Below are 21270 nucleotides of genomic sequence, written 5' to 3'. Positions count from 1 at the left end.
ACACGTGCTCACATCACACCTATGCTTCCACTGTTCTGGGGATAAAAGCAAGTATCAAAGAAGTGTTATGGCTGTTCCCTAAATGCTAGAATTTCACCAAGCTCCTTTTGCACATCTGAGAAACAACAAAAGAGAACAGGTGACAAATTGTAGGAACAACTTGCAAACTGAGTGTAAGTTTAAAAAAAAAAAAACCAAAAAACCTCAATCTGAAACACAGCCCACACACAGCCCTGAGTAAGAGACATTTCTTTACTGTTGGAAAACATGTATCATAGAACATCAATACTTCTATAGAACTTAAACCTTCCCCAGACAAGGATGACCAAATGCAGTCCCTATTTATTAAATGAAGTTATTAGTAAAAGAGAACTTAAGAGCAGGGAGAAACATGTCGCATTTTTTTCAAGTAAGATTTCTGTTGTTACCTTCTTGCATCAGCAGATCTTGAATTTCTCAACTTGGGAGTACCTTTTTTTCCCCTCCCACCTTTCTTGGCATATATGGTGACAACACACTAGATTCACCCTGCAGAGTTTATACCAACAAAATGTGAGCGTACATAGACCGCAATTTTCAAGAAGTGCTAAATGTAAACAATTTAAAAAATCTAATAGATGTTCTGCAGATTAAGACAACACGAACTAGGGAACGGACACAATAGTTCATTATTTATCCTTATTCTTTTGCAGTAGAAAGTTCAATGAATAAATTGGGAAAAGCATAGGATTCAAGAGTCGCCAATAAAGAATGCTGTGACTGAAAACTGCTACTAGGATTATAAGAATTTGAAGCTGTCTATAAAAGTTTATTTTCATCATATAGTTCATGCATACCTTGCTGCAGGAAGTCTTTCCTTATCTTCCACAACCGAACCCCAATTAAGATAAAATTTCAAACACCTGTCTACTAGCAATACACTAGGCATCTTTTGGATATCTAAGGCTTTTAGGTCACAAAACAACTTTTTGCTCTCCCTTTCCCCCCCTCAAGAACTATTATGATCACACACAAGTCAGAAGGGAAATAGCTTAGAGAAAAAGACAATAGGAAGACACGTGTCCATCACATCTGTAGGATTAGAAGGAAAATTTTAGTCAAATGATAAAGCAATAGAAAGTCCAAGTCCTGACTGTTGGTAAAACAACAGAACATAAACTTAATCCCCCTCCTCCCCTTAATCTTTGGGAAAGGAAAGGAAAAAAAAATTGCGGAAATAATTATCGTCTCTCCAGAACAGCAAACTAAAACCAGGACTTCTTAATCCTACATTTTAAGATTTACAAATGCTATGCTCATCAGGTATTTCCTTACTGTCTGCTTCCTCCAGGTGCAGAGCAAGATTTCCACTAATTCTGAGCCAGCAGGTGGCATTAACATCTCATATACCCTAAGCAAACACAATGTTAGTCAAATGCTGGATACAGGCAAGCTTACGAGCCCTATTTAAGCCCCATACCTAACAAGGAGTTTTCAATGACAATTTGTACAATGGCATGGAAAATTAACTACAGTTGTGCACGAAGCATTCCACTATCCACTCTGACAAAATGAGACGGGGTTGCCTTCTCCTGCCTGCCTGGTGGCTGGCTGCATGTCCTGTCTCCCCCATCAGCCCAGCTCCGGCAGGTATACGCTGAGGAACTCGCATCAGAACCTCATCCTAGCATGCAACATGGCACTTAAAAGGTGTCACAGTAGGATCAGATTTTTAATTTAAACAAGGCTTTCGAGTAACAGAAGTGGGGATATGTCCCTCTTTAAATGATGATGTGCTGCATAAGAAACTGATTTGGGACGCAGTCGATATGGGTTCCTATTTTCTACTGATTTTCACAACTTCCTGTGCAGCGGCTGACAGGTACACAAGGCTGCCATTAGTACAGGCAGAGAAAATACTTCCTTACCTCAAATAAATGCAGGAATAAAGTCCACTGAACACTGAGGTGCTTGTGTTCTTGTGTTATAAACTCCTAAATGGACATCCTATTTACAGGGGGTAGGAGAGGAAGAGGAAATCAGACCTTTAATACAAACACCACTGACTTCATATCAAAGTCCACAAGAACAAAATGCAAAGCCAGTGCATCATTTCAACAATGGAAACAGAATTAGGAAAAAAAAAAGGGAAAAAACCCCAAAACCAACAAAAACCCCTTTAAAACCAGAAATATACAGGGACATTTTTGCTTTTCTTTCACCTGGAAGTTCAAGTAATTCAGAACATGACTTGAGAAGGCTAAAGAGAGTCCAGTGGACAGGTTTTTAAAACAGTCATTAAAACTTACTCTTCTTAGTACTGTACAGAAGTAACACCTTCATTACCCTGGAGGGGAAAGCAGAAATTAAGATCCAAAAAGGACTAGGAATTATTTGCTTCCCAGTACATGATGAAAACAGTATTAGCACGTGCAGTGAACACATCAGCCACTTTTTGAAGCTATTGAATGAGCAAATTCTAATACAAAATTTCACTTTTATTAAATAAGAACTGGCAGTCTTAAGATATTGATCCCCTTTGCATTAGGAAAGTTTATAAGATTATTCCCATGCACTTGAATCAGCTAGTGGAGACAGCTTTCCGTAACCACCCATCTTCCATCCTAGAAATCCCAGTGTTTTCATGTAAAATGCATGCTGGAATTTAGGTGGGTTTGACTTAACCCTATCCTTCCTTCTTTTTTTTTTTTTTTTTCCCTTTTTTTTTTTTTCCAGTCCAGTGGAAAAACTTGTAAGAATTCCGGGTCCTGCCACAGACAGAGAAGGAAGCTCACGAAAAATGTTAATGTTCTACAAGTCCAGGTGCTGCTACACAAAACAAAAATAAACAGATATAAAGAAAAGCTGATACCTAAACAGTACTATCATTCAGTCACTTACCACCGAAGTGATAAAGTCTAGAATAAAATTTAAATCTTGGACATCCATGTAACACCTGTTTTCTGATAATGCTTCAATTTCTTACAGGTAGCAAGTTCTTGGACTATTATTAGAGTTCACTTACCACAGCATTTCCTGCTCTGAGACATTTGAACAGACACTGGTATTCATCTACAAATATTTACTTGTCACCAGCCAAATATTATAGACCTTATGTCTAGAAACTCAGTTCTTCTTGTCCAGGCACTCCAAAGAGCTTGGCTTTTAGAATTTAAATTTCACCTTCTGGATTCCCATGTAACAAGCACCTCTGAAGAAGTCCAAGATCATATGAATGGAGATAAAGGAATAAGTGGTTCCACTGCATAAGAGAATCTGGGAGTAATTGCACAAGGCTTCATGTATCACTTTTCCACAGTTCTTAGCGCGAAGACTTGCCCCAGGGCCTGCGCTTAAAAACAGAGGAAATTACGATGCATGCTTCTGCTGAAGCCGCAATGCAAAAGCAGCAGACAGCTTGCCTGCTACAGATGACCTTTATTGCAAAGGGCTGCAGTAGATCTGCTGTGTAAGAGAAGGATCTTCACTGCACAAGAAAACCTCAGGCAAATGAGGGGATGTTTGTGGTCAATGTGTGTTTTAGTAAGATATGATCTTTCAGGAGCAAGGGAGAAGCTGATAATTTCCTCCTTCGCACATACAGACCCCTAGAAGCACAGAAGCATGTGCTTTGCCACCCTGCTAACCAGGGCAACAATATAATTTTGCTGGTATAACTTCAGAGCTACAAAAGAATCGATGTTAACTAGCACTACAACTTAAGTCGTAATGCCTTCGGGCCTGCTTTGAGACATTTAGTATTTCCCACTAGAAGTGAGGACAGTTTGCAGATCACATTTTAGTACTTGGCTTCAAAAGACAAACTGATAACTTAGCATTTCAAACCACAAGAATGGACAAATTTAAAACTTACTTCCATGATATGATCCCGAACTTGGGTTTCAGAAAAGGCCTTCTGTTTCAAAAACCAAGAAGCTAGGCCCAGGACAAAAGTGCTGGTCCCTAATACCTTTCCTTTTAGAAAGCATTAACAATATTGATATTACAGGAGGTTATTAAAGACCTACTAGTAATGTAAAAGGGAGTGATAAAGACATATGACCACACATGCAGCTTAAATTTGGGGGAAAAAAAGCGCTACATTTTTTGCATACTAATGATTTTAAAAAATAACCCTGGTCAAATTTCACTTTTCTCTCATGCACTTGCATAGTCCTTATCTGTCTAGAAAACAAGCAGTAAGAGGAAGAGGTATTTTCACCTGTAAATAGTAGCCAGATTGTTTAAGATATACAGTATCACTGACGACCTCTGGCCTCCCGAGACCTCTTGCTATAGGAAGGCAATGAAAAAAACAACCCCCAGACGTCACAGTCTGATAAGGCTTTACGTTATTTTGTGATACATAACAGCTCCCCCCCCCCCCCAACAAAAAGGGTATTTAAGAACCATTAAACTTCACCCCATTCATTGCATACAAGGAGCAATCAGTACTAATAACTGTTCTTCAGGACTGTAATAGCCTGGCTTGAAAACCATTATTCTGAAAAATAATATGTACTGAAAAATAAGGTTACCTAGGCAATATAAGACACAACAGGAAAAACAGACCTCTCGGTCTGCACGTTTGTACAAAGGCTGGAATAAGTGCCAGCATCTGTAGCTCGGGTCCTCCTTCCCCGGCAGACGGGGATGCTGGCGGCCCGGCCTGGACGCCCACCGAGTCGGAAGGACGTGCCCATGCGCTCGCCCCTCTCCCGGCTCCCCCGTCTTCTCCTTCCCACTCGGGACTACTTTTGTGCGGGTCAGCGCTACAAAGCGGGCGGCCGGACAGCCGCCGGCCGCCGCTCGCAGCCCGCGCCGCGGGACGGGCCCTGAGGCCGGGGGCGGGCGGGCAGGAGGGGGCCCTGCCCGCCCCGCCGCGCTGCCCCCACCCCCGGCGAGAAGGGCCGGGGCGGAGGAGGATGCCCCTCAGCTGCCGCCTCCCTTCCCGGGGGAGGAGGCGGGGGCAGGAGCCCCGTGCCCCCAGGCGGACCCTCGGCTCCGGCCCCGCAGGGCGAAGGGGGGAGAGGGGAGGCTGCTGCCGTCGCGCCCCTCGGCCCCTGCCCAGGCCGCTCCCGCCGCGGGGCGAGCCCAGGAGGCCTCCCCAGAGGGCAGGAGCGGCGCCGGGGGCAGGCGGCTGCGGGCGAGCCCGCTGCCCTCGCCGCGGGGCGGGGGCTGGGGACGGCTCCCCCGTGGGATCTCACCTTTTAGAGAGGTCCATGAGGACCCCGGAGAAAAGCTTCTCTCCCAGCCGGAACGAGACCACCAGGGCGTCCTCGATGATGTGATCCAGGGTGACCCGCACCTCGGAGCCCGGCAGCAGCGGCGCCTCCGCCTCCCCGCCGGCCGGAGCCACGGGCGCCGGGGACTTCGGCTCGACGGCGGCGGCACCAGCAGCATCCGGCTCCTCCTCCTCCGGCCGGGACGGCTCCTCCCCGGGCTCCGGCTCCGCGGAGCCCCCAGTAGCCGGCGGGCAGGGCTGCGGCTCCTCCTCGGGAAGTTCAGGGTGCCCAGCAGGCGGCGGGCAGGGCTGCGGCTCCTCCTCGCACTCCGGGCTCGGCGCTGCCCGGTGCTCGGCCTGGGGCGAGCCCGCCTGCGGGGCGCCGGGCGGCAGCTTCTCTGTCCTCTCGGCTTCCGGCTCCCGAGTCCCGGCCGGGCTCCGGGCGAGCTGCACAGGCGGCGGCTCCTCGGCCTCGCCGGGAGCAGCCTTCGCCCCGTCGGCCTCCTCCCCATCGGGCACCACCGACTCCACGGCCTCGGTGACGGCAGGGAGAGGGTCCGCGCCAGCCTCGCTGCCCGGAATAGGCTCCATCTCGGGCTCGGCCTCGCCGGCCCCCCCATCGCCCGGCACCGCGGCAGTCGCCGCCGCCTCCGCAGCCATAGCCGCCATTTTCTCTGCTGCTTCACCACCGCCTCCCTCCAGCAGCGGGATCGATAACCGCGGCCTTCCCCGCCCGCCTGGGAGGGAGAGCCCGCCCCCAGGCTCGCATCCGGCAGCCTATTGGAGGGCGCGGTGCAGTTTTCTACGTCTACTGGAGAGCGGAGTAGTCCGTCAAGCCCAGCGGGAACTTCTCGTTGGCCAGCGGGGACTTCATTCAATGAAGAGTCGGGAAGAGGAAGAAGGGGTGTGGCTTAGTGCTTTACAGGCCGTTACAAATTAGAGGGGCTGGGCCTCTAGCGCTGCCCCGCCGTCTCATTGGCGGCAGGAGGAGCCGCTCCCGCGGGAGGCTGCTAATTGGCGGCGCCAAACGTCTGTCAGGGCGGCGCGAGGCAGGGGCCGTGCGGTGGCCGGCACGCGCGCTGCCGGGCGAGGGCGGGAGGCGGGGAAGATGGCGGGCCCGGCGGTGGGGGCCCTCGGGGGTAGCCCGCCCTGCAGCGGCGCCCCCGGGGGAGAGGCCGCCGCTGCCCCCCAGCTCCTACCGCGCCGCAGGGGCGGGTGCTGCCGGTCTGTGGCGCCACCCGCCCCCGTGCTGTGGGGGCGAGCTGGGCCCTTACTGAGGGGAGCAGTGTGGTGAGCGGGCGGGTCGCTGGGGAGAGGGAAAATGTGAGGAAGGCAGAGGGCCTGGTGTCTTTTGTGAAATAAAGCAACATTTTAAAAGATTAAGTAGCGTGAATTAGGTACATCGGATAAAGGTGAAAAGCGCAGTGTTGAAAAGGGGAGAAAAAGAGTTAACGTTTTCCCTTAAGGCGTTCTGAATCGGTCATTTTTCTTCCTGTGGGATCAATAGTTGCTACCGTGTGGGCATTTTTCCCCCCCAGCTAGGAAACCTTGTATTTCCTAAGGAAAAATTAATGAAAAATGAAAGGTTTTAGTCTGCTATATGCATCATTTTGTATTTTGGGAAGCCGAGTCCTTTGTAGAAAGGAGGGATTTGTTAGAAGGAAGGACAGATGAGAAGGAAAAGTAGGAGCAACTGGAGACATAGACAACAGTGATCTTAAAGCGTGACTGGTTTCATTCTTCCTAGTGTTATTATGAGAGAGATACTGTTCAGCATCAGATGACATTTGCTGAAAAGTAACAAGCCAAATCTGTAAGATTTTCTTTAAAGTATTCCTTTTCTTTCATGTTAGTGACTTTTATTGGCAGACTTCAAAGTTGCTAGCAACCATATGCTTACAATAGAAACAGAGCTACACCCTGGATTGTCAGGTAAAAAACTTATAAATAACAGGCATGAAGATCTAACAAATTTTTTGCAAGAAGGATGAGAAAAAAAAATCCTCAATCAGATTTAAGGCCTGGTACTACACTCACCTTTTTTCTCTTCATTGTAGAAGTGAGTTATACGTAGTTAAAGGACTATAGTAATGCAAAGAATTTTTTTTTAGTAATAATAAATGAGGACATGTTACATGTCTTCTGTAACAGCAAAAAGTTATGCGTAACTGTATGCAAGTAAAACATGATATTGCAAGCTGCTAGCTATAGGATTTAAGTAAGTAGTAAAGGTGTGATTAACTACTCTGTTGTCCTGATCATAGTGGTTTGACTTAATGTACCAGACATAAAGACTCTTCCTTTTGTATCTGGTAGTGGTTTACTTTGCATGGTGAACGTAATGTTTGCATTATTGGTGGTGTAAAGTGTGTAAGGAACATATGGGAACATCAGGAAGAACAGCTAGACATGTTTCTAGAGACAAACACGTTAGAAATAGTTCAAAGAATTTGCTGAAGATAAAACTGCTTAATAAATTCTTGTATGTTTTACCACCATATCTGTTAAATCAATGGTTTGGTCGTGTGGGTGGGTAGAATAGAATGTGTTTATTGGGGAAGGAGTAGTAGATACTGAATTACAAATTTATTTTTTTCCAGCCATGCTTGCAGCTTTGTCAGTCTGTATCACAGAGAAACAGCAGATGGATTCAGCATATGATCTGTGGCTTAAAAGAAATCAGATTTGGTAAGCTTTTCCAAAACTACCTACCATTAGTATTACTTCCTAAATAATTTTGAAACAATTTTGTTAGACCATATTTGTAAAAGATCTGTATTCCGTATCCTGAGGCCATAATACTTTGAAAGATGGCAACTGTCTAGGTGCCCCTAAGGCTGAATGTGTTCTTTGCCAGAATTCTGGAGAATAATGAGAAGATTTGTGTTCCTACTGAGTTACCTTCATTTCAAAGCTATCCCTGTGCAATTTCAGTTTTAATTCAGATCTGAGGTTTCGGGTTTTTCTGTATGTTCTGCCAAGGAGAATGCAATAGTGGCTCTGGAAGGTTCATAGAAGTTGCAAACGATTCGTAAAGAGTTCTCATCTTGAAGCCTAGTATAAAAGAAATGGTCGTGGGAGTGGAAGGAGAACTCTGCTGTTCTTTTCTCTCATTATTTTTGTTCTGTGCGATTATGACAACATATGACATGTAGAAAATGAAGATTGTTTCCCAGAAACTTTTTACCTTATTCAGGTGAGTCCTAGGACAGATTAAAGAAACATATTAGCAAAGATGGCTCATCCGTAACACCAGAACTGTTTTTACGTTGCTCTCCTACGCAAAGAATTTCACTGTGCTTGGAGGTACTCCAACTGTATTTCAACAATAGACCAAGCCATACTCTGCATGTGCAGGACTGTTCTGTGCGCTAGAGGAACGATCATCTGTTCAAATGCTGTTTTCCTTATTACTGTCTTACACCGGTAGTAATCTATTTGTTCATCCCAAGACTAATACTGTGAGGAAAAGGCATCACATTAGCTAGAAGGGCTGGCAAGGTACAGGGATATGTATTGTCATATACTCCATTCTATTTTTTTTTAAATTGTTTTTTTATTTTTTACTCAGAAGACTGAGTACTGTATATCAAAAGCTTATGAACACTTGCACTCAGATAAAAGTTTGCAAAAGCGAAGTTGCCAGACAGCTTTCACGCAGGGGAGGCCAGAACTGTCATGGTCCTTGCTATAAAACAGCATGGCTTGTGTAGATACTTTGTACGGTTGGCGATTTTAATCGTGCTAGCCGGTCAGTTCAGTTAGCCACAGTTCATTTCTCTGGTGCTGCTGTGCCATGGCATAGAAGGATGGCAGTAAATTCTGAGCCTACAAGAAATTACCAACTAATACAAAGAGACTGCTCAGCCTTTGAGCTGATGGGGCATTAAGATCCAATAGCTCAGCCCAGCAGGCTTTTTGTTATGTTAAGTTCAGACTTATGTAGAGGATGGGCGTAAAATGGAAGATTTCCTCTTGCAAGCCTTCAGCGAGGTTAATGGTTACTGAAATCCACCTTGCTTTTCAGCAGGTGTTCCTTATGGCAGACAGTTACCATTAAAATGCTAACTGTCATCTTTTACATCTACTGGAGTCCCCAGCAATCCTTATGCTAAGCATAGGAAACAAATCCGGGTGCATGGCTTGTTAACGCTCTGAAATGTTTCATTGCAATAACAGAGGAGATTACGTGCTTGACCCAAGCAGTTTAAACTACTGGGGGGGTCTTAAAGTAGAATGTAAACAGCTCTTTTGCAGTATCATTTGGATGTTGAAAGGTGCTATATGTGCTTTTAAAAAGAGGTAAATAAGAACGTTTATATACCACTCTAATGGCCAACAGAAATAGGATACCGTAGGTAACCCTTAAATGGAAGTATAACAGCAGGCATGTAGATACAGGATGAAACTTGTAAGCTTAACAAAAAAGTGCTCGCTATATAATTTTTTTCCATCCCAAATTCCTTTGATCGCTATTTAATTTCTGTTTATTTTAAACCTAGCCTGTAATCTCGTTAGGACAGGGTTTGTCTTTCTGTGGCTGGTTTGCATAGTGATTGGCAACTGGGGCCTCGTTTCTCTCCTGGAACCTTTAGAAACTGCCAAAATAAAATGAATGAAGTTAATGAAACAAATTGCACTAACACACTTTCTGTAGATTAAAACGAGTCTTCTTCACGTGTTCAGCAAGTGGCAGAAAGGACAGAAGTAGAAAGAAGAAACTATGAATTTCAGAGAGGAACTGATACAATTGGAGGGAATAAAATGATTAATTTGAAGGCAGGAAAAATGCAAACCTCTATGAAGATGCGTTAACAACATATTGGCAGGCTGGGTAGCTGAAGATGTGGTAGTAAGTTTGCGTTGAGCGAGTGAACGGATGTGATGCGGTTGCACGATGCCTGTAAGAAATAGATATGACTGTATGCATGGGTGTACATGGGTGAAAGAATTGTTTCTGTGTGTGTAAGCTGGGACGCGATAAGGATCGGGTCTGGCAGACTTGACTGTTTAAAGGCCTGTGCCGCTCAGTATTAGCGATACTGATTTGTTCTGTCGTGACCAAAATGTATTATTGCACTGACCTAACTATGAATAGAAAAATCTTGAAGTCTGTGAATAGTCACAGCATGTATGTGTGTTTCAGTTAATAAGTGCCTTGGGTTAGAGCGTGTATAGTTTAAGGTGATGTACGGTGGTAACATCGTTCTCTGGGCATCGAGTTCCATAAAGTGCACTACCATGAAAGAGCCAACCCAAAATGCAAGGTTGTAATGGAACAATATACATAAACAGAACATAATCAAGGTTGCAGGGAAGCCAAAGTGCATGATTGCAGCATATCTACAAATACTCAGCTTTCTTGAAGCTAATGTAGCTACCAATAACAGTGAAACTGTGACAGCAGTCTCCAGAATGGGCCGTACCCTGGTAATTGCCTTTTAGCTGGAATTCGTGGTGTTATTGGTATCCAAGCTAGCTGGATATGTATAAGTTCGCTACGCCTGCTCATGCTGCAACTGATCTGTCTTAGTGTAGGCATATGAAAGCTCTAAACGAGTGTGTGGATTTATAGGGAGTGGTTATAGTGTCTTGGTAGGATAGCAGATATTTTTCCTAATGTCTAGACTGGAACATAAGAATTTCAGATTAGAGGTTTACAATTTGAAGTTCTAACAATCTAGCTGAGACTTTGTGACTCCACATATTAAAGAGATTGTGGTTTATATACATCCAATAGCTCCAGTCTTTGCTGGCTCTTCAGTAACAACACTGAGAAATAGTGTACTACAGGAAACATCATACTTTTCTCCCTGCATCAGTCTGAATCGTGGTGGCAATAGCTTCCTGTGACTGCTGTAGTGATAACAATTTCCTGTGACCCTGAGGAAGGTCTGAGGGTCTCACAAAAACCTCCGCAAGTCAAGGTTTAGGGACCACAGTTTTATGCTGTGTTAATAAAGCCGTTTTAACATTATTCAGTGTTTGCAAGGCATGATCTGCTATTGTTGTGACATTTTCAAGGCTTTCCTATGTAAAAAGTGTAACCAATGAAAGCAAATGTATGTAAGCAATGCAAAGGAATATAAGCAAACAAATAGAAAGTGAAGATTGGGTCTTGATTGTATGCTGCAGACTTACTGCTTCTATAACAGGAAAGTAATGCTCTTAAAACAATTGTTAACTGCATTTAAGCTGTTTTGAAACTTCATTATTGATTTATTACAGAAAATTGGTATGGGAGGAGAAAATAATCAGTCATTCCTGTAATGTATGGTAACTGATTTTTGTAGCCTTATGAACGTAGAGCTCATTTTGTTAGGTTTACGAATGATCATTAAAGGATTTGTAAAATCTCGCTGCATGCACACGTGCCCCAGAAGTCTACTGTGCAATTTGAAAAGTTAATTATATGCTAAACTTCTTGTGAGCCAGATATGAAGTCAACAATTGGGGCTTTACCTAATGTCCATATGGAGAACTGATTTAAATCAATTACCATAGTTGGAGTTGCTTAAAAAAAATTGCAACTATAAATGAGCCCTTGGGGCAAAGCACTGGCACTAGCTCACTGATGACGTCTCACATTTATTTTATAATTTTAAACAAATGTGAATCTGAAATTACTTCCTGTCTTGTAATGTGACTGATTTCTGCTATCTTCTGAATTTTGTACATCTGTAGGTACTGGTGGTATCCACGTTGTATCTCCACATATCTTTCCATTTGGATAAAACAAAGCAACTTTGAAGGCACAAAATCGCTAATACTATTGTTGTTCCATATTTCGGCATCTGAAACCTTATCTCTAGTTTTGTGTGCATACATTATAACTGTCTTTTAATAAAAGATCTTTCATTATTTTAGTATAAATAAAAATAAATTCATCATGCATTAAAAATTAGGTCTATAGTGTTTCTCAAACCATGATCATTGTTATTAAATGATTAATTTATTGATTATAACTAATTCTTAGTAGATAGAGTGCGAGTCCTTTTCCCACACATATATGCTAGTCCTACTTCCACAGTTACTTATTATCAGTATTAAAAGTTGTGGATGTGGAATGAATTCATTCATTTATATGATACAATTTTGTAATGCCCAGCTAGATCCATCAATTTTATTGAGTCTTGGAGACTCAGTAAATCAAAATTAGTCTAAAATGTGACCAAGGCATCAAAGAGCAGAGCTTGCAGGGTGTCCTTTTCAAAACTATTGTCAGGACAATTCAGCCTTTATAGTGCTGTGGGCCAGAGGAGTATCAGTGTACCTACGAGAGGCGGTTGGGCTAGGACGCCGCTCTGTCAGCACACGAGCTGCCTTGTGTCGCAGTCGGGTATGAAATACTCCAGTTCCTTCTTGCTGGAGCTACAAACCTCATGATGGGCTGGCAGCCCATCTGACCACCTCTTCATCAAGCGTGGCAGGCTCTGATAGACCAGGTGGATTCAGTCTGGGAGATGCTAATTGGTTAATGTGGGCCTAAATGACTAAGAAAGTTCATTTTCAATTGTTGTTTAGCTATAGAGGAAGGTATTGACATGAGCTGATTTAAGTGCCTAGATGAAATGGCCAGTTTAGGAGCTCTGTTAGTAAAGAAAGGGATCGCTCTCAGGACAGTGGTTCAGAAAGGGATGCTAAGGTGGCTCTGAAGTGATCTCGGAAGACCCATCTGCCCTTTTGACTATATGGGTACTCTAGCTTCACAGTTTAAACATTGAAATTGTGATTATCACCTGTACTGCCGTATTCTCAAGAGGAAAGGAAGGTTCTACAAATGTTAACAAGTGTCTGCTTGGGCAGTAAGTGACCAATCGGTTGAGGCATCCATTTTGTCTTAATTTTGAGTGCTAAGGCTAAGTATTTTTGAAAGCATAAAGGCCTTAGGCTCTCTGAATAATTTTGTGGCTAAAACAACATTTATGTTTTCAGGGCTTACATGAAATACAATGCAATTTCTGACTCTATTCAGGAATAAAATTACTTATGTACGTTTTCTAAACAGACTTCAGTATTACTTACAGAAGCGTTCTTCCTCAACAATTTTTGATTAATTTTCCTTGATGGTTTTAGGGAAGTTTAATTTTCCTGTTTTAAAAGAATGTGTTTTGCAAAGAGCAGAACTGTAGCTAGCGTATTCTCTTTGGACGACTCTGTTAGTGCCAAGAGCAGCGCGCTTGGGGACTATGTTACTGAATTTAAGATCTAGGGAAACAGAAAACTGGTTTCCTTCAGGTGTTATTTTTTTTTTTCTTTCTGCCTGTTTAAAGATTTCCCTGTCTATGATTTGTAGTGAACAGAATAGGATATATTATTAGTCAAGTTTTAGATGATCTTCTAGCCAGAGTCTCACATTGTTTTGGCATAAATATAAGGTGGTATAAAAAAATCTAATGTAAAGGAAACCATTTGCTTCAAGTAGTCTATACAGTGGTGTTCTTTCCTGTGGGAATGCAAGTCTTTGTATATTTGGATATGGTCAGTTATTTCTAATTTTGTGACTGAACTGTAACGTACACATTTTAATTTTTCTGACTTGTCATGAATATTTGTACATGCTCCTTTCTACAATAGCTGGCTGCTGCTTTTGCACCTTGATCACATGTCTATTCACAACTGCGGATTTTTGCAAGTAAAAACTTATATTTCAGTTTCAAGGTTATGAATTTTTATAGGAAAGTCATGCGTGTTCTCAAAATGCCTAAATATTTCTAATGGATGGAAAAGCAACTGTGTCTTGCTAGGCGTTTCGTTGTGTCTTATGTAGACATTTACTTGTGCAGTTCTGCTGTAGTTCTTCAGATTACTTTGTCTTTAGGTATAACTTATGGCTCTAAAACACAGTCATGGCTTTCAGAATCCATAGGGTTGCTGAAAGCTTGATTTAGCAGAGAGGTTGTTTAGTTTTGTCTCCCATGTTAATTTAAGAATTTACACTGTCACTCTTTTAAAGATCTCCCCTGTGGCTGTTAGATTCCAGCTTCTTCCCTCCTTAATGATCTGTGATGATACCACCTCCTTTGACCAGTAATTAGTTAATAGATACCTGTTCTGTATTCTCTAAATCTTTACCCCTTCAACTGTAGATTGAAGAGAAAACTTTCTAAGTTTTTTTCATTCCTTGTTTATATGTTTTGCAGTGAAGTTTATGGCACAGTGTGTGTCAGTTACTCATTGAAATACGGTCCTGACATGGCAAGCAGGACTGGCCCTTACCTGAATTTGAGTGGGAGATCCCTACAGAATACTCCTGATTTACTAATTGAGTCAGTAACAGTCTTTCCTGAATCAGTGCTAAATCGGCATCTTACACTGAGTAATGGCTCACATAGCAGAAGAGTTTGCTCACAGAAACTAGTACAGAACAATTCCCTTTATGGATACTCTGTTCTGATTGAGTAAGGCTTTCCAAAGTGAGGCCTTGCCATGCAACTTGTAATTTTCATAGTGCAGTTTTTAACCGTGACTATCCTTCACAGATACCCTTGCTGCTGTGGCATAATCTCTTCAAGCTGCCCTAGCACCAGTAGAAATGCCCTTGATGCTTATTGGTGCCACAGCTGTCAGTGTGGAGAGCCCTGCAGCTGTGCCAGTTATAATTGCCGAGTTACTTCTTTTACTTTGCGTAGCAGGAGAAACGATTCCAGAATTTGTTGTAAGGGTCAGTCACTGCTAATACCGGTATGTTACGTAGCCTTAGCTTGAGGTTTCATCCTCTCATTGGCTCTCTTTGAACCTGAAGATCTGCTCTAGGACTAAACTCACTTTTGTCTCTGTATTTTTAAAGTAATTGTCCAAGAATGAAGAAAATCATTCCTTCAAGGAAGCTGTTCCAGAATAGGGATTGGGGAGTAGCCCTTGGAGTGTTCCTGGAGGTACTGTCTTTGACTTGAAGTGTAAAACACGCAACTGAAGTTCTGTTACTTTTCCTCAGAGTTAGGATATTAGTCTTGATGACTTGGATATTTTCTTTTCTGTGGTGGTGTGGTGTGGTTTGTGTGTTGGGTTCCCCCCCCCCCCCCCCCCAAGTTAAACTGCGTGCAGTAGCCTTAGGTATTGAGTTGTGGTTGAAATGCGTCAAGTTCTGCTCTGGAACAGGGTTGGGTTTTAGTGACTTTCCCATCTGAGGCGAAGGTTTAGAAGCTTCTTTTTGGCTTTAATTCCCTGCCATCATGTCCTCTTTTATCTTGTGACAGGTACTGCATCAAGCCACGATAACGATGTTTTTTAGAACCACTAGGATACTTCTGAATCACCCAGAGATTCATTTGTAAAAATGGCAGGTTGTGCGAGATTTGATGTTGCTTTAGACCTTGAGCAACATAAACCAGTTTCTTAGGATCCGTGTCCTCCTTCCTTAGGTCCTGAGTTCCAGTCAAGAATGTCTAATTTAATGAATTCTGTGTGTTATGCATGGCCATTTAGTTATTCTTTAGGAGGAAAGGGGCTATTTGTAACTAAGATTGTGTAAGAATTTACGTTGTAAGCTCTAGTTCTCCAGCTTTACTTTGGGACACCAATGGGAGAGATTTCTAGATTTCTGTCTGAAAAGTATTAAGGGAATAAATGGAAATGAAAGAATGGTTAATTTATCAAAAGCCAAACACTCTGTAGCTATAAGTCTCAGTCATTCCAGTTGGCAAAATAAAATTGCAGCGCAATTAAATGTTCACAAATTATATTTCAAGTAATGCAATATATCTTATGAATATTTTGTATGTAAGCGAGTTTCAGAATATCTCCTTGGAAGTGGAGAAATTTGTATAGCTAAAGGTATGAAAAATGAGTGATACGGTACTGAAAAATGCAACCAGGTACTTAAATGCTATCTGAACAAATGCATATTAAGGGACAAAAGATGTGTATGCAAACTCACTTTTGGTGTTGCCTGACTCTTCTGTTCTTAGTCATGCAACTACTGTCTTTTCTTATTTTTTTGTTTTTAAATTAAGGTGCAAATACAATTATTTTATCTATGAATACATCATCTTGATCCATTCATTTCTGTTCAGTCTCCTTTAATTATTTAAGCATGCTGTTTGTGAGAAAGCTCCTTGGAATGTTTGTGGCAAATAAACAAGGCAATATGTATTAGTCAAATATGTGGCAGTAATATGTTTAATATGAATTAAAAATGTTAGAACTATGAAAGATGAGTATTTTAAGTCTTATATAAAGAGAACAGCAGGAAAATACAGTATACAAATATTTCCTGGAAATTTCCAAGTAAACCAAATCTTTCAAATCCCTTTTAGCTCATCAGTAGTTTTTTAACAGTTTGCAGGTTTGGTTGTCTTTATCAGGTCACATCCAGCATGATTTTCATGTGGGATGAGCACAGCAACTGTATTTCTTTGCACCATAAAATGGGAGCTGGAAGTATTTGGGCAGCACTTCTGAAAACCGTATTTACTATTTACTGATGGTCACCTGTGTTTTGGGAGAAGAAATTGTATTGAATGTTAGGGTACCTGGAAAAAGCAATAATAAAAAAATAGTTGGTATTTGGCTGAAACATTAGACTTCCAATTACAAGTACTAATTGTTACAATTTAACAGGGGATTCTGCATATTATTATATTACTCTTGTTTTAAAATATCTGACATCATATCTGTTGTTTAGGATTCTTCACTGAGTATTTTGGTTTAATATCAGTTGTTTTCAGAGTGTTGATTTGATGTTAAATAATTATTTTCATTGTTTCTGAAGAATTCTATCCTGCTGCAGGTAAAAAAATATGTAGGTTCACTGTCCTTTTGAAATCTGAAGTGGAGTACATCTATACTCAAATTTGTGTTTAATGAAATAAAAAAGGAGCAAAGATAGGGAAAAAGTGTCCTATTTGGATAGGGTAGCCAGAACTGTTACTTACAAGCTGGATTATGCTTGATTTTGTGAGAAGATGGGCAATCAGTCAATTACCTACTGTTGCATATATGTTGGGGAGGGAAATCACTCATGTGGAAGTGGAAAGGAAATGTTTTCAGAAGGACATAACTCACGTTGTTTTTCTTTCTTAGCTAATGCAAGACTGAGTATTGAAGATGTTTTCTTTTGTCTTATGACTGAACTAAGGTGGGGAAAAAACCACTTTTATAAGCAAGTTGAAAAGATGATTGAGAGTTTTACTTGCCCCTTTTGATTTCCATTTCTTTTTTTTACTAAGCCCGTATACTACCTAATTCATTTGGGTCTTGTAAACTAACTTGTAAATTATATGGGCGTATAATTAAGTAACACTGCTTTAACACATTGCCCAGTGTAACCCAAGTTCCTGCAGGAGCCTATGTGAATCCACTCCAAGGGTGAGGTAGAACACGGTTACTTTAAACATTGTTTCTCTTCTACAAGAGAAAGCCCTTCTACAGGTCCTCACAAGGGGCTGTATTTTACTGCTGTGTAAGCTATTGTTATTGATTTCGTGACAGAGGACTGAAATCCAGTGTCTCATGCAGTGCTTCAGCTGATTAGTTGCAATTTGTTAAGCTGCTGGAAGTTGTTTGTGTTTGATCATAACAGTTTTAAAATGCTTTTGTTTGGAAGGGACCAAATTGCACTAAGTGAAAGTACTGTTGAAAAGTTTCTCAGGATTTTCTGTGCCTTTCCTAAACCTTTCCCCAAAATTATTTTTGGTGTTGAACACATGCATTGCTATGTATGGTATTACGTAGTTAGTATAAAATACATGAACATTTACCTTTAAATTATATGCAACATGCTTGTTTGCCAAGTGAAACAGGATACACCTTCCTTTAAAGATGAGTGTTGGGGTTTTTTTGTTACATGAAAAAGCAAATGAATAAATTCTCTAATTACTTCCCCTTCATAAATGTTAGTGCATTGAGTACACAGCAGATAAGAGACATTTGATGTCCCTCTGTTAAAAGCACTGACATCAAAATACAAAATGTATCCTAAGGTGTGATGGATGAACACCTCCTTCCTTCACGTAGGAATTAAACCCATGTACTCGAATGTCTTTATAGGCATTTAGGGCCTTTGAAAACAGACCTTAAATCAGTTGGTGAAAATCCTCGATGTCCAAAGCAAATGGTAATTTTGAAAATTTAGAACTGTTTTTCCTCCATAGTCACCTGGCAAATCATTGACAGTGGTGTAAACACCACCATGTTCCTGTAACTGCTGGAGGCAGCTGCTCAGCAGGCCTAAGTAAGAGTAGCTCTCTTAAATGGATCACTACGGTTCATGTCTGCTGAGCATCAAAGACCCAGCTCATTTCTGACAATTAAATGGAATCCTTTTATTTCTGCAGTTGTACCTCTTCCTCATTAATAGCTCTTATTTCATCTAAGCTTTTGTTCTGTCTTGTTCCTTTTGTCATAAATATTTCTCTTAGCCATCTATGAATAATATACAGGAAAATCATTGAACAAGATAATATTTTTCTAAATGAAAATAATTTGACCACGGTGTCTCAAGTATATTTAGCTTTTTGCTTAATTCTTGAGCTGTTTATTCACACTGTCCCTTTTATACAATTATTTTTAATTTTTAGTGCTATTAGTAATTATCTTTCCTCCTTTAAATATTGTGTTGAGCTGGCACTTAAATTGCTTGTTACAATTACTGGCTCTTAAAGTGCTTTACAGAACACTGACTTACATAATCTACATTCTTTAAAAGAGGGAGAGAAAGGAGGAGGGAAGAGCAGGATGATTGTCTTAAATTAATACTTGATTCAGTCTGCCGCACTGACTTGTCCGCTAGCCTTCAGTTAAGAGCTAAGATCAAAGCAAAATGATCAGTGGGCAGCTGCAGTAACATCAGTGCAGGAAGATTTTACACGGGAATGTGTGTCTTACGGCAGATCTGAATTCAGCCTAGAACTGTTTATTGTATACCAAGATTATGAACATTGCCTGATTACAGAAAACGAGTTGAAGATCACTATCTATTTCCGTTCAGACAACTGTCTGCATCTGAGAAGATGCCTCTTCTTCAGGACACGGAGCCAGTCAGTAGGGGACTGTTGACAGAGCATGTCTATATAGACACGCTTAGATGGTGTCGCATTAGCTTAGCCTAGGTACGTTAATTGAGGGCCTTGCAAGGGGACAGCTCTTTTCCTGCAAAGGCAGTTGTATGTTAACATGTCTAAAAGGTAGTGGATTGACATTGGTTTATGCCCAACCGTTGCCCAGTTCAGGAAAGCAGGACAAACATGCAGCTGCATCCATCTCAACATATGGACAGGCCCACAGATCAATAAATCCTCTGGCAGGGATGGAACATACTGGTGCTGTAAAGAAACTTATTTTGTGGATGTACGGATCATTTGCTTTGCAGGACTCTAAAAGTAGAATATTTTATCAGATGTTAAATGCACAAAAGATAAAATTACAGATACATGTGTGCTCTTTAGGATCAGATACCTCTTACTGTGAGTTGACTTACCACAGCAATGAGTTCAGTATAAATAGATACCCGAGCTTTTGTACTATAAAGTTGTTCCCAACAGTATGACCTCCCAAATCCTGTTCTGGAAATTATTCTGGAAATTATTTCTTGCTTGATTCAAGTCAAGAAATCTCCTGGTTACTGCAGCATCTTCAGAAGAAATAACTTATGTGTCTAGTGTTTCAAAAGTTGAAAGGACAAAAAAATGCCTAAGGCAGGACTGGCATTTGAAGTAAAAGAGCCTGTTGGGGCTTCTGAGCGTTTCCCAGTTTTGTTTGTTTGTTTTTTCTGACCTGTTCCCTTGTCCCCTTATTTCTAGGAGCATGCTAGCTATTTAATATTACCACTATTTGAATGAGAAGAAACTTAGGCACCAGTCTGTTTTACCTGTGAAATTGTTCCCGAGTCTTGTCTTTTCTGCAATATTTTCTATGTACTTGTGTATGAATTACATGAACTATTAGCTGTTGTTTTCCATGGAAGCGCACAGCACAAGCAGGCAGCAGCGTTGCTCTCTTCCCCGGTAATGTATGGCACCTACCCTTTGAGCTCCAGGGCTGCTCCACAGATGCCCGCCGCTCTGATTTGACAGAAGCTACCAAACGGGTACAGAGATGGAAACATTTATTTGGGCAGTATATTGCCCAAGGTTTTTTCTTTGTTTGTTTTGTTGTTGGTTTTATTTTTTTTATTTTCCTTCCGATTAAAGTACTTTCAAAAATGCAGATTGCTAGATACATGGAGGTCTCTTTACATGTTTGTATGGAGCATGAAACATTTGGACCCAACCCTGGTTGTAACCTTTACCTGCCACTGTAACACAAATAACTATGCAGATTTTCCTGCAGTACCAGAAAGACTATTTGTATCAAATTTAAGTGTGTTACATTTTACCCTCCAGGCCGTATTATAACTGCAATGTTGTTCCTATCCCGATCCCTGCCTGCCTCCATGCAAAAATACCCATCTCAAATTAATGGCTATGTTGTTCAAGAATTAGTTGGTTTGGTGTAGATTGTGGGTTGAAACGCGTATGCTACTGACATGCCCGTAATGCATTGGTGACATTATCACTGGAGCTAGGATAAACTGGGAGGCCTGAACTCAAGTACAGGTAAGTTAGCGTGGTAATTAATTTAGAATTTCTCATAGAAATCTTCTGAGCAAATGGCAAAAGTCTCTTTTGCCTTAATACGTCAGAGCCACTCTTTTGTTCTTTGGTTGTGGAAACACAGTAGTGTTTCTGAGGTTGTTCTACATCTGTAAACAAGCTCTGTTGACCCCAAGATCAAGAGAACTTGCAGCTGTTGAGGTGTGGCTTTTCCTTACCTGTGGTCCCTGGAGATAAATCTCATGTCAAATAGGAATAACAGGAATGGCAAAATACTGACCTTAATTACTTACAGAAATGGGAATCCTATGTAGTCTATTGTCATTTAGGTTTTTGTGCTGACAAGAGCTTAAGAAGATGGGACAATAGAGGAAATAGAATTGACTAGTAATTGTTTGGAACCATTGTACTTCCCAAGCTGAAGCAAGCAGCTGCCGACACATCTCTGACACCGTGTCCTTTGCCACTTATTTGTAGCCTCAGCTTTGCTGGCTGTGAGTTATGGACAATGGCATTTCATTCACAGAAGTATAA

At 41.6% G+C, this 21270-nt stretch overlaps 2 protein-coding genes across 8 annotated transcripts in view; one reads left to right on the top strand and one right to left on the bottom strand.

Moving 5' to 3' along the window:
- Nucleotides 1-6253, bottom strand: part of PWWP2A (PWWP domain containing 2A) — a 30847-nt gene extending 24594 nt beyond the window's left edge. For 3 of the 7 annotated variants that reach the window (XM_087760013.1, XM_087760015.1, XM_087760014.1), the window contains exon 1: nucleotides 5187-6253. In XM_087760013.1, coding sequence (XP_087616139.1) covers nucleotides 5187-5872 — 686 coding nt within the window. In that variant the 5' untranslated portion in view covers nucleotides 5873-6253. Of the gene's footprint in view, nucleotides 1-1907; nucleotides 1987-2288; nucleotides 2327-3004; nucleotides 3179-4201; nucleotides 4258-5186 lie in introns of those variants that run through there. The other 4 variants (XM_087760018.1, XM_087760017.1, XM_087760019.1 and 1 more) reach the window with 4 other exon arrangements.
- Nucleotides 6254-7845: 1592 nt separating this feature from the next.
- Nucleotides 7846-21270, top strand: part of FABP6 (fatty acid binding protein 6) — a 44250-nt gene continuing 30825 nt past the window's right edge. Inside the window, exon 1 of the mRNA XM_009469428.2 lies at nucleotides 7846-7891. Within this exon, the coding sequence (XP_009467703.1) occupies nucleotides 7861-7891 (31 nt within the window). The 5' untranslated portion in view covers nucleotides 7846-7860. The remainder of the gene's footprint in view (nucleotides 7892-21270) is intronic.

This window comes from Nipponia nippon, unplaced genomic scaffold, assembly GCF_047370975.1.
Source record: "Nipponia nippon isolate SJK-2023a ecotype South Korea unplaced genomic scaffold, ASM4737097v1 scaffold_21, whole genome shotgun sequence".
Taxonomy (NCBI): domain Eukaryota; kingdom Metazoa; phylum Chordata; class Aves; order Pelecaniformes; family Threskiornithidae; genus Nipponia; species Nipponia nippon.
Note: the sequence above shows the minus strand (reverse complement) of the source record. Positions and strands in the feature narration are given on the sequence as shown.